Raw genomic sequence first — 14,006 nt, 5'->3', positions numbered from 1 at the left:
ACTTCTTGTAAATGAAATAATGCTGAAGTTTAACATTTCATTAATTTGCTGGGGACCCCCTGGAACCCCCTCAAGGACCCCTGGTGGTCCCCAGACCCCATGTTGAGAACCATTGACTTAAGCAATTTCCAAATCTCAGTCTGCAGTTAGTTTCTTCAGAGAGAGTTTGGTCCAAACTCTAGTTTTTAACTAAATCACTTTTCTATGAACAGTTTTAAAGTTCTAAAAAATTATGACATGGAAAACTTGTGATGATACAAATTGCATTTTAATTGCAATGTTCTGTCAAATAATCACAATTAGATTTTTTTTGTCAATATCTTTGAGCCTGAATAAGGAGCCAGCAGTAGAAGCTGACAGTCTGCTGTTTGGTCTCATTCTTCACCTGTCAATCAAACAGTGTGGGCGGGGCTTGGGTTTTCTGTTGATGCAGAAACGTAAAACGCATCACTTCCTGTGTGCCAGACTCCGGCTGTTTAGAACAGACAGAGAAGCTTCATGAACTGATGCAGGCTGGATCAGTCAGAACTGACATCAGACTGGAAAAGAGTTTCAGACCAACTTTAACTCTCTGTTACAATTCTTCTTCTGTGGACTGTATATTCCTTCTTAATAAACTCCATACAAAGACACACTTTATGCACAGTGTATGTATACAGTAGACAGGTCGGTGCTTCTGATTATCATTGCTGTCGGGTTAATGCTATTTCTCTACACAGACTCTAAATAACTGATTTTCAGTGGTTTTGTCCTTCCCAGCCTCCATACATGCACATGGTGTCTGTGCAGTGTATGAGGCTGAGCATAAAGGATGGAACAGGCCTCAGGTCAGTTTACTGCTAATTCAGGGAACAAATGTCCTTCAGAACTTGCCAGTTACATGTTGTGTGTTCAGCGTAGATTCAGCTGAAGGTTCAGTGAACAGTTGGATGGGGTTGAACTGACAGTAAGTCATCATCAATTCAGACAGAAATGTGTCACCATATTAAAATATCTTTATATCACAATATGATTCCACTGAAAGACGATAAACGATAATATTGAATTATCATCCAGCCCTAGTTTGTCCTATCTAGTCACATACAGACGTGTTAAAAACCTTCACAACATGTGTGCTGAGTACTGACCCAAATGTGATGAACACATTTTTAAAAGCCATGATGGACAGGAGGCAACAAGAGTCCCAACACACCAAGAGTTTCCTTCCAACATGAGATCTACCATTTTAACTTGACTCCTACCCTGACAACATGACTGCTGGGAGCAGAGGTGGGGACTCGAGTCACATGACTTGGGTTTGACACGGGCTTGAGACTGGACTTGACTTGGGTTCTGGTGACTTGGGACTTGACTCTGACTTGTACTCTGATGACTTGAAAAGGTTTCTAAAGTCTTGACTTGAGATCTTGTGTTTGTGTAAATGACTTAGATTGAAAGTGATGAGATTTGTTCCAGCAGACGACTGAATTTAAATTCTGTTTTCTGAATTTGTATGGAATGATTGAATTTATTGAAGTTGAAACTGATTATAGAAATCAAACTCATGATGCTCTTACCAAGTTTTTATCCTATTAAAACCATATTGCATTGAAAAGTCCTAGATATTTAGTTTTCTTTAAGATATTAAATTGATACTGGACTCTTGATTTGTTCTGACTTGACTTGCTGTTCTACATTTAGACTTGAGACTTGACATTAATGACATGGACTTGGACTTGACTTGGTAATCTACATTTAGACTTGGGACTTGACCTGAGACTGACTTGGGCAAAGTTGACATGGTCACACGTCTGGCTGGTATGAAAGTGAATCACATTATGGGTTACTTTTAAAGTTAGGAGTCATCTTAAGACCTTTTGATGGATGAATCATCTGTGAATTAAATACTAAATTAAAATCACTATTAAAATACTGAATTAAAACAGTGAATTTCAGGTAGAAAAGTCTTTCCAAACTAGATAAATGATAAATGATTCAGGTTAACTGTTGGAATGAAACTCTTCAAATGTTACTGGTTGTGATTGTCGGCAACTTTGCCCGTCTCTGTTGCCTCCGAATGTTGCACCATGGCGTTGCCACATGTTGTGTTTCTACCTGGCTCCATGCAGACCGGGCAGCACTCCCCGGCGGGGGTGAAGGGGAAGTGGCAGTGCATTATGGGACAGGTGAGCTCGTCACAAACCACCCGACCTCCGGTGCACAGGCAGGTCACACAGGGCTTTGGAGACCAGACCGCCTGCTCAAACATGGTCAGACCCTGGAACACACACTGGCCCTGCTTACCTGAAACAACACACACATCACCATGAGCTCATTAGTTAGAATTAAGGAATCCTCATTAAACAGACCAGACCAGATGGCCTTGACAAACATCTTCAGGTTCAGGTTCAGGTTCAGGGGCCGGTGGCACAAAACACCTTAAGTTAAGATTTTCCTTAAAGTCCGAGTTAAGGTTTCCTTAAAATAAAATCGGTTGCACAAAACACCCTTAAGTCTCCTTAAGGTTTCCTTAAAATGTTCACTTAAGTATTTAAGGTTTTCTCCTTATCTTGGTCTTATACTTAAGGAGTCCCTTAAAGTTAGTTAAACCGTTGCACAAAAGACCTTAGCAACCAAAGTAAGGAAAAAAACTGAAGGTCCCTCTGACTCTATCTTAACCTCAACATGGCCGAGTTTATGGAGATAAATGAAGAAATTGTTGTATTTTTTTTGGACTCTTGGATGAACCTCTTCACCAGACGCTTGAATTCATTTTCGTTGCAATTTCCTCCCACATTCGTTGTTTTCTGTTTGTTGTTATTTGTGGATCAAATTTACTTTTTAGTTTGTGCTTTCTTTCATTGTATTCCTCCAGAAGTATAATCTTTTCCTCCTCTGACCAATTTGGTTTTCTTGTCTTCTTTTCTTCTGCCATTTTTTTACTATCTATAGGCCAACTCTGTGAGGAGATAACAGGAACCACAAGGCAAGTGCAAGCAAACAAACGGTCTCCATGGAAACTGTAGAATTTTACCGCTGTAAAATCTCTTTCAATGCAGTAAATGCCTTAACGTTTTTCCTTAACTAAGGAAACCTTTTAAGGGATTCTGTGCAACACCGTTAAGTCCCTCAGCTAAGGAGAAATTAAGCCTTAAGTGTCAAACTGAAGGAGAAAACTTAAGGTGTTTTGTGCAACCAAAAAATCATAAAGAAAATCCACCAATCAGATTTTATCTTTACGCAGCAGAACTTTATTTTACGAGAACTGAACTTGGAGACAGCAGCAGCGTTTCATTAATACATTTGAAATAATTGAATAACACGATATTCTCAGATATATAATGGACAGCTCCCTGCTGTGGACTGCATGATGACATCACCGCTGACAGCTGACAGATGCATGATGGGAGCCGTAAACCAGATTTGTCTTGAATGTGGTAATCTCACTGTTTGGTGAAGCAGTGGATGGAGCTGCGTTCAGCACCAGTAAGAGGAGAAAAGATGTTTTTCTGTGACAGCAGTGTCCTTAACACTCCATGTCCTTAACACTCCATGTCCTTAACACTCCATGTTGTTAACAGTTCATGTTGTTAACAATGCAGCGGTTTTTGTAAATATGAAATGCAAATTACTGTCATACTTGCCAACCATCCCAATTTTCCCGGGAGACTCCCTATTTTCATCGCCCTCTCCCGGTTTCCTCCCGGGTCACAATTCTCCTGCATTTCTCCCGATTTATGACAAATTTTCACACCTTTTTTTTTCCTTTTCGTTATCACAACCTGTTTCTGGCACTGTACAGCGTGTTTAAGCCCTACGACTCTAAAATTCTGTTTCCACCCGGACAACAATACAGCGACACCGAATGAATCGTCTCCATGGCGATGAGAGCGTCTCGCCTCGTCCTCCTCAGGGAGCGACTGTCTCTTCCTGACGGAGAGAGAAATGGAGAGTTCAAAGAGAAAGAAATACTCAGACGTCCTGGAAAGAAGAATTCCTGTTTCTTACGGAAAGTTTCAAAGGAAAGCGGCGTGCGTTTTGTAAAATCTGCCGCGTCGATTTTCCCGTCGAGCGTGGGGGGGAGTGAGTGGGGGGGGGGAGTGAGTGGGGGGGGGGGGGGGGGGGGGGGGGGGGGTCGCACAGACCTGAATCACCATCAAGAGAAACATGCTGTTGCAGTGTACTTATTATTTTGTTATTTTCATGCTTTAAAAGTCACCAGAATGCAGGAAACAAAGTCTCTGAAACTCAAATTTTTCGGGGGGAGGACCCCCAGACCCTCGCTTTGGTTTCGAAATCCTCCTTATGTTTGAGGTCTCTAGGTTGGCAGTGTGAAGACTGTATGCATGTCAGAACAGACACAGACGACTCCCCATTCACACAGACTGGAGTCTTGTCTTGGTCCCAGAGATGGAACCGGAGTGAAGCCACTTTCCTTTAAAGGGACTTTGGTCCAGCCGCCGCTGAGCAGCTCCACCGCTCCACAGAGGAAAACAACTGCAGCTTAATGGACGGGGATCTGGGGATTCAAACCAGCAACCTGTGGCTCCACCTCCAGCCTGTCATCAGGGGCAGCGGCAGGCTCTGCTGCAGTAATTGCTGTGTGCGTCTAGTCGGGTCTAGAGCCGGCCAGCCTGTACTTTACTGTCAGAAACAGACAAAGCAGTGATTTGTAGGTTTCCAGCCTCCCTCCGCATTAACTCTGCCTTTCAACAAGCCGGGCTTCCACTGGCAGTGAGTCAGCAGGAAAGACTGTAAACCACCAAGAGCCCCTTCTATCTGTTCTAATTCTATCCTCTCTGTCATCTGTCCTTTCTAATGCTACGCTCTCTGTCTCGTCTATAGGAACACAGGTAGTTAAGAGGCTCAGGTTGTTTCTCCTAAATATCGTCTCTGTGTTGTACCTGTGCTGTCTGCTGTCACCCTGTCATCTCCACCTGAACACAGATACTTTACAGCTTTACTTTTCTCTGGAAAATATCGTCTTGCTGTTGCTGCGTCTCGCTTCACTGTCATTACATCACTGGACAGCCGCTTTGTCCGAACACACGGGTCGGTCACACCGCTGTATCTCCAGCAGTGGGATTTGTGTGTTTTTGGCTGGACCGCAACAGCAGGGCCAGCCCTAAACACAACACAACATCACTGACTGACTGACTGACTGACTGACTGACTGACTGAGTGATGAAGTTCCACCATTGGTCGGCCGTGGCACGTGGCACACTCATACACTCATACACGGTCCAGACTAGGTTTAGACCTAGTCTTGTTATGTGATGATTGTCTCCAGGTTTAAAATCTTGATGTCTGCTGAGCATCATCTGTAGATTCACACTTCAGCACTGAGAACTCCAGAGACCAGAGACACGTTGGCCGGTGTCGCCTCGGTTCCTCGTTTGTATCCATAGAAAAGTTAGTAAGTAGAATATTAAAGTGACGTTACTGACTGGGTCTAAAGTTGGTTGTAGCTGAACTTTTGGACGCTGCTGCGTATCAGCAGCCAATCACAAGCTGATGTTGCTTTTTGCCCCGTTTGGTCACATTGTTGTCAAATCCCAAACAGCTGTCTGTCTGTCTGTCTGTCTGTCTGCCAGCTGTCTGTCTGTCTGTCTGTCTGTCTGTCTGTCTGTCTGTCTGCCAGCTGTCTGTCTGTCTGTCTGTCTGTCTGCCAGCTGTCTGTCTGTCTGTCTGTCTGCCAGCTGTCTGTCTGCCAGTCTGTCTGTCTGTCTGTCTGTCTGTCTGCCAGCTGTCTGTCTGTCTGTCTTTCTTCTCCAAATTATCTGAATGGACTGAAAGGCCATTCCCACTCCATACTGTAGCTGGTAAACATAAGCTGGCTCCCATAAAATATTGGATAACATTGCTGGCGGCCATGTTGGAGGTCCTCAGCTCTGAACAGCTGACTGTGTTTCTGTCTTTCTGACTGAACTGATCATTTCATCACTGATCCATCTGATTGATTTAGTGTTTAGATAATGTCAGCTTGTTAGCTAGCTAACCATAGCATCTGGTCAGCTAACACCACTGTCTTGTTCTTAACACATCTGATTAGCACACTAGCTAACGTAGCTAGTAGCAGCTAGCGTTAGCGTGTTCACATTAACATCAGTGTGTTTGCCGGCTAGTTAGCTAGCTAACAGTTTGTTCAGGTTAACTGAGCTGACTCTTCTCAAGCTCCAACTCTTCATGTTTTGGAGTAGAGACTAGGGCTAAAGACAAGACAGTTTACTGTGTCACAGTAACCTACATTTGGAAACAAATCCACCTTATCACACTATTCACTTTTACTGAGAACGTTACTGAATGGATCTACAGCCACACCACAACAAGCTGACTCAGCTGCTCTCTGCTTCTGGCTGCTTGTCTCTCTAACATTCACAAACGGTGTGTTGCCATGGTGATGAACATGCCTTTTACTTCCACATAAACATTAATAGATGGAAATTTTCCTCTCCAGTGTCTCAAAGCACAGAACAAGCCAGGCTTCTCAGTACAAGTCCTGGTGTTTCCACTTCCATAACCGTTTATTTTCTGTAAAATCTCTCTTGCATTATCGTTGTCAGGTGGCTTGTTGTTACTTGTTGTGTCTGCTGGTGAGCGTCTGCACAGGTCAGGTCATGTCCCACAAAAAAGATGGAGAACAACAAGTTAGGCTGAGTTCAGTCCTGTTGTTTTCCCCCGTGTGCGTGTTGGAATGTGATGATTTGTCATCACATTACTGTCCTGTAATAATAAACAGGCTGACGGAGGGAAAAGTCCTGACTGTCTGAGACCGGCGTCCATGTTGGAGTTTGATGATTTCCTGAACGTTCACAGCAGCTTTCATTTCTCTTCTCAGTAACACTTTACAATAAAGTCACTAAGTTAAGGGTTAGTTCATGCTTAATAAGCATTAACTAACCCTTAATTAACAGTTAACTAATGTGTAATTTACTAATGGTGTTCATGTTAACTAAGGTATTAATTTATACATTATTTAATAGTCATCTTTATAAACTATTAAATAATGTATAAATTAATACTTTAGTTAACATGAACACCATTAGTAAATGATTACCAGACACATTAGTTGACTGTTAATTAAGGGTTAGTTTTAACATCAGCTGATATTAATTTGCATGTGTTTCCTGGCTTAATGTTATCAGCTGATATTAGGCATATTAGGTGTTGCTCCTCTCTCTCTCTCTCTCTCTCTTTTTCTCTCTCTCTCTTTTTCTCTCTCTCTCTCTCTCTCTCTCTCTCTCTCTCTCTCTAACTGTGATCCGGCCTGTATCAGTTCATGAAGCTTCTCTCTGTCTGGAGTCTGGTGGCTCTTTACTGGGAAAATCCTCTGCTGTACAGGAAGTGATGCGTTTTACGTTTCCAGTTTGTTTGGAATCAATAGAAGAAGAAGAAGAACTGGGTAGTTACAGAGAGAAGAGAAACTCAAACTGCAGCAACAGAAAACCCAAGGGAAGAGACAGAACCTGGACTTTCATCACAAAACCTTTAGCTGCAGTTTAGTTGCTAATGTTCCTTGTTACAACATTAGTATGTGATCCAGTCTGTGATCCAGTCTGTCTGTCTGCCTGCCTGCCTGTCTGTCTGTCTGCCTGCCTGTCTGTCAGTCTGTCTGCCTGCCTGTCTGTCTGTTTGTCTGCCTGCCTGTCTGTCTGCCTGTCTGTCTGTCTGTCTGCCTGCCTGTCTGTCTGCCTGTCTGTCTGTCTCCATCTGGTTTCAATAGGAGTTTTAACAGCAGGCCTCTGGGTCTGGTTCAGCTTTACAGCTCCAATTACCATCAGACTTTCATCAGAAACTCCACAAGTAAAATATGCAAGGCTGGCCTGAGTCCTCACCACACACACACACACACACACACACACACACACACTGTATACGTACATATGTGACCAAATGCCATGAACCCAGGCTCATTTAACTTCACAGGAAACCCATTTCGCTTCAGATAAAATTTGGTTAAAATGCACTTTTTTGATTGAAAAATTAATATTGGCCTCTATGATGTAATATACCGCTTAAAAGCTCGGAATGCAAAGATCAGTATGAAATACACACTGCGGCTGTTTTGGGTCGGACGTAAACAGACAAACACACAGACTCTCAATCACAGTTTTAAATACTGAAGCATGGTACTTGTGGTCTGAATAGCTCATGTTTTTCTGTTCAAATGGGTTTATTGTTTTGGTAAACTATTCAGATTTGCTGCACAATTAAAATATTTAAAATGTCCTGTATGATCTGAGGCAAACACGCTGACACACAGTGCGATATAGAGATGATATTAATGACATGAAGGCAGGAAAAACCGTTTCAGCCCAGAAACTATGAGCACTGTAAAAAACACTGAAGTAACACATGATGTGCAATCCTGAACGCACACATATGTGTTGAGAAATATCATGAGACATCAAGCCGTGTGTCCACCAGGAACCTGTCTTCTCATTATTCCCAATACTTAGGCTTTAAAAAGAGCTGTCTGTCCTAATATTAAGTTTTAAAAAGACCAACTTAAGTGCCTTGCAACAATACTTAACATGCAAGACTGCTGTGTTCAGACTGCAGGCAAAAGTCGCCCAAATCAGATTTTTTTGCTCATATGTGACTCAGATCTGTTTTTTTCATAACAGTGTGAACAGCACAAATCACATGGAATCTGATCTTTTCAATTCTGATTTGGGCCACTTTCATATGTGCTCCTAAATCAGATACAGGTCTGATTTTTTTGCAACGCGGCCTCAGTCTGAATTCATGCGACTTTTACGTCACTCGAGATCGACATTCGTCACAATTCTGCGCTGGGAGTCACTCTGTGAAAAACATGGAAGACAGCTGAGATGGAGGGAGTCAGTGGAGGACAGTGAGGTGTCAGACCTCATAAGTATTTGGGGTGAAATTTTGGATGAAATCTGTTTCAGTGAAGCCATTCACGACACGATCCACCACTCCTGGCTCCGACTCTGCATCCACACACACCTCCGTACAGAAGGAGCAGCCATCGCTCCACAAAAAGCCATAATTCAAAATTTGTCTCTCTTTCTCCTCATCCTCGTCCTCGTTATCATCTGCTCACGAATTCACTGGCTGAGCTGCGTGTGACGTCTTTGTTATTGTTCTGTTGCGCATGCGGGTCAGTTCAGGACCGTGACCAGTTCACACTGGAATCTAATATTGACCACATTTAAAAAATAATATGAACAGCCAAACAAAAAAATCAGATCTGAGCAATAAATCCGAATTGAGCGCTAAGGCTTGCAGTGTGAACGTAGCCTTGAAGACCAACTTTAACTCTCTGGAACAATACTTAGACTTTAAAAAGAGCAACTTCATTGTCACAGTACCAGTGGTAATCTGTGGATAGACTTGATAGCCAGTGACCCGTCCAGTTGTCCCAGTCAGACCAACACACTGGCCCATTTGAGGCAGAACAAACACTGAGAAACCAGAACAAACACACAGTCCAGGCCCATTCACATCTGCAGCGATAACTATGAAGAAAACTATAAACTGTAATGACACTCAGGCATTCAAACCACATCGATATCTGTGATCAGTTCCTCAGCAGGAGAAGCATCGCTGCAGTGAGCTGCTGAATGCTCCGCCCCCTTCTTTCTTATGACTTTAATTTGATTGGTTGAAAATGTTTTGTTGTTGTCTCTGATCCTCAAAGAAATCAGAGCCAAAAATATATTTATGTGGTCTGACTCACCTGGAATAACATTGTAGCGGTCTAACCTGGGATAACGTTGTAGCGGTCTAACTGACCTGGGATAACGTTGTCGTGGTCTAACTGACCTGGGATAACGTTGTAGCGGTCTAACCTGGGATAACGTTGTAGCGGTCTAACTGACCTGGGATAACGTTGTAGCGGTCTAACCTGGGGTAATGTTGTAGCGGTCTAACCTGGGATAACGTTGTAGCGGTCTAACCTGGGATAACGTTGTCGTGGTCTAACTGACCTGGGATAACGTTGTAGCGGTCTAACCTGGGATAACGTTGTAGCGGTCTAACTGACCTGGGATAACGTTGTCGTGGTCTAACTGACCTGGGATAACGTTGTAGCGGTCTAACCTGGGATAACGTTGTAGCGGTCTAACCTGGGTTAGCGTTGTAGTGGTCTGACTCACCTGGGATAGCGTTGTAGAGGTCTAACTGACCTGGGTTAGCGTTGTAGTGGTCTGACTCACCTGGGATAGCGTTGTAGTGGTCTAACTGACCTGGGTTAGCGTTGTAGTGGTCTGACTCACCTGGGATAACGTTGTAGTGGTCTAACCTGGGATAACATAGCGGTCTAACCTGGGATAGCGTTGTAGCGGTCTAACCTGGGATAGCGTTGTAGCGGTCTAACCTGGGATAACGTTGTAGCGGTCTAACCTGGGATAGCGTTGTAGCGGTCTAACCTGGGATAGCGTTGTAGTGGTCTAACCTGGGATAGCGTTGTAGCGGTCTAACCTGGGATAGCGTTGTAGTGGTCTGACTCACCTGGGATAACGTTGTAGCGGTCTAACCTGGGTTAGCGTTGTAGTGGTCTAACCTGGGTTAGCGTTGTAGTGGTCTAACCTGGGATAGCGTTGTAGCGGTCTAACCTGGGATAACGTTGTAGCGATCTAACCTGGGTTAGCGTTGTAGTGGTCTAACCTGGGTTAGCGTTGTAGTGGTCTAACCTGGGATAGCGTTGTAGCGGTCTAACCTGGGTTAGCGTTGTAGCGGTCTAACCTGGGATAACGTTGTAGCGATCTAACCTGGGTTAGCGTTGTAGTGGTCTAACCTGGGTTAGCGTTGTAGCGGTCTAACCTGGGATAGCGTTGTAGCGGTCTAACCTGGGATAACGTTGTAGCGATCTAACCTGGGTTAGCGTTGTAGCGGTCTAACCTGGGATAATGTTGTAGCGATCTAACCTGGGTTAGCGTTGTAGTGGTCTAACCTGGGTTAGCGTTGTAGCGGTCTAACCTGGGATAGCGTTGTAGCGGTCTAACCTGGGATAACGTTGTAGCGATCTAACCTGGGTTAGCGTTGTAGTGGTCTAACCTGGGTTAGCGTTGTAGTGGTCTGACTCACCTGGGATAACGTTGTAGCGGTCTAACCTGGGATAGCGTTGTAGCTGTCTAACCTGGGTTAGCGTTGTAGTGGTCTGACTCACCTGGGATAACGTTGTAGCTGGAGTGCTGCTCTGCCAGGTTCTTGTAGGACTCGAGGAACACAGGGTTCCCTTGGTTCTCTCCTGGACTGACTGGGACGCTCGGACCAGGAACCAGTCTGATCTTCAGCGGTCTGGAGTGCTCCCCTCTGGCTCGGCCCTGACCTGCAACACACAGTTTAAGTTTCATGTTCATTTACCATTTACATAAAAATGTGTTGGAATCCTTCATCATGAGCCTCAAGTCTTTCAGGCTAAAAACACACAAGAGACAAAAAGAGGCAAAAAGAACAAGGACACACAAGAAGCAGGACAGACTAGAACTATCCGCCTCCTGGCTGTCTGCCTCCTCCAATAAACTTTGTTTTATCATTGCGAGGACAGTCTTTATTTATTGAACATATATAATTAATGTGATTATTAGGTCAACTTAAAGGATTTTGGTGTCTGCAAAAGTAAGTGACAGCACTTCCACCGTTTCTGTAGAATGACCCAAGATCGTTTTCTCAGCTACAGTGGTAAGCATTATGATGTCACAGTGAAGCTGACCTTTGAACTTTGGGATATAAAATGTCATTAGACATTTGTGTGAAATTTTGTCACAATTAGCGTATGAATTCTTGAGTTTGACCTTTGCCCACCAAATTCTAATCAGTTCATCCTTGAGTCCACGTGGACGTTTGTGCCAGATGTAATGAAATTCCCTCAAGGCGTTCCTGAGATTTCGCGTTCATGTGAATGAGACGGACGGACAGACGACCTGAGAACATAGCTCCTCCCCCTCGGCTGTCACCGGTGCAGAGGCATAAGAAGATTGTCGTCAAAGTGCAACAAAAGGACAAAGACACATAAGAAACAAGATAAAAACATAATAAAACAAAACATATGCACCAGTACATGTGTTGTCATCGTAGCAGACGTGGCCGGTGCGTTCTGTACACAAGAGACGAACCATGAAACGACAGTGAGAAGGTGCCATGGTACAGTTAGAGCTGCAACTAACGATTATTTTCATTGTCGATTAATCTGTGGATTATTTTCTCGATTAATGGATTAGTTGTTTGGTCTATAAAATGTCAGAAAATGGTGAAAAATGTGGATCAGTGTTTCCCAAAGCCCAAGATGACGTCCTCAAATGTCTTGTTTTGTCCACAACCCAAAGATATTCAGTTTACTGTCATAGAGGAGGAAAGAAACCAGGAAATATTCACATTTAAGAAGCTGGAAGCAGAAATTTTTTTTTTCTTAAAAAATTACTCAAACCGATTAATCGATTATCAAAATAGTTGGCGATTAATTTAATAGTTGACAACTAATCGATTAATCGTTGCAGCTCTAATCACAGTCATATTAATATCTTTTATAAACATCTATCTTGTAACTTCCTAACCTTTACACATCCTGGGAGTTTTTCCTGAGGAAGCCTGATGGGTTTCAGCAGGGTCCTGCTTCACACAGTTCAACACCTTGACAGCAGTGTGTGAGGGAAGGAAGAGTGTTACGCACTCACTTCCCCCATCCAGATCTCCCCAGTCCATCTGGGGATTTGAACCAACAACCATTCAGTGCTAAGAGTATTTCTGCAGCGTCTGGTTTAACTGTAGCAGTGGAACCAGCCTAAGACGGTCTGAGACGACACCACAGAGATCAGGCGGTGTACTCGTGGCATTGTGGGTTTGAGTCCGTCTCGCTCCTTAAGACCCAACAATGAAAGTTTCTTCGGTTTTGTTCGGAACCAGAAACTGACTTTAATCCACCGGATAAAACTCACTGGCCACTCAGTGTGTTAAGATGAGAGAAAGAATAGGAATAAGATATAAATCAAAATACAGCAAATAAAACATATGACTGTTGACAGATTTACAGCACAGATCTACAGATGTACAGTCCAGCGCAAGAACATACATGTAGCGTGTGTAAATGTGCATTGTTGGATTTTCACATTATCAGATTTACCAAAAGACAAAACCAGACTGAGGAGCCTCCGGGTTCCTCCTCCAGAAAATCACGATTCAGCAACCTTACGTCCTGCATTCTGCTGACTTTGCATGTATAAACTAACAATGAAAATATAATACAGATCTTGGTTTCCCAGCATGCCCACAATGCTCCTGACGCTGATGTCTCTGGTGTTTCTTTCAACTCAACGCTCGACTCACAAACCAAACTCACAGAAGACGAACACTTTCCCTTTTTAAAACGTTCAGTGAGGAAGGAGAATTCATCTTTCCACAGCGAATGAAGCTCGCAACTTTTTTTTTTAAAATTAAGAAGTAAGAATCGGAGTCCTACCCTGTCCGGCCCTCCTCCTCTTCCCCCGGCGGGCGTCTCCTTCCTGGTCGCGAGGCTCGGTCCTGGTCCTGGTCCTGGTCCTGGTCTTGGCCCGGGCGTCCGGCAGCATCAGGACCAGCAGCAGCCACAGAGCGGCCAGCAGCAGCCAGAACCTCATCCCTGCACACAGCAGCTCAGACTCAGACTCAGACTCAGACTCAGACTCAGACTCAGACTCAGGATCTCCACCGGAGCTTCACTGGATCCTCAGGAGAAGTCCGGCAGGTTAGGGGACGAGCTGCGGAAGCTCCCAGAAAACAAGAACGAGTCAAATCCTGAAAACAAAACGTCTCATGCATTTCTTTGCATTTTTTATCAGCACTTTCCCTAATTTCTATTTCGTTTTTCCACACACTTTTCTGTCAGATGTGAGGACTGAAAATGTGCCGAATACATGCAGGAGCCACCAGCCGAAATGACAGAAACCAAAAAGAGAGACAGGTCTGTGCTGTCTGTCTACCTGCAGTGAGACAGACGGGTCTGTGCAGTGAGACAGACGGGTCTGTGCAGTGAGACAGACGGGTCTGTGCAGTGAGACAGACGGTCTGTGCAGTGAGACAGA

General features: G+C 44.0%; 1 protein-coding gene across 1 annotated transcript in view; it reads right to left on the bottom strand.

Moving 5' to 3' along the window:
* Positions 1-13,562, bottom strand: part of ecm2 (extracellular matrix protein 2, female organ and adipocyte specific) — a 38,633-nt gene extending 25,071 nt beyond the window's left edge. Inside the window, 3 exon segments of the mRNA XM_071524630.1 lie at positions 2,095-2,283; positions 11,117-11,278; positions 13,406-13,562. Coding sequence (XP_071380731.1) covers positions 2,095-2,283; positions 11,117-11,278; positions 13,406-13,562 — 508 coding nt within the window.
* Positions 13,563-14,006: the final 444 nt, after the last annotated feature.

Source organism: Centroberyx affinis, unplaced genomic scaffold, assembly GCF_046629955.1.
Source record: "Centroberyx affinis isolate AG114_WGS23_722 - 3 ecotype Tasmania unplaced genomic scaffold, CSIRO-AGI_Caff_v1 ptg001214l_1, whole genome shotgun sequence".
Taxonomy (NCBI): Eukaryota; Metazoa; Chordata; class Actinopteri; order Beryciformes; family Berycidae; genus Centroberyx; species Centroberyx affinis.
This window is presented reverse-complemented; position numbering and strand designations above follow the sequence as displayed.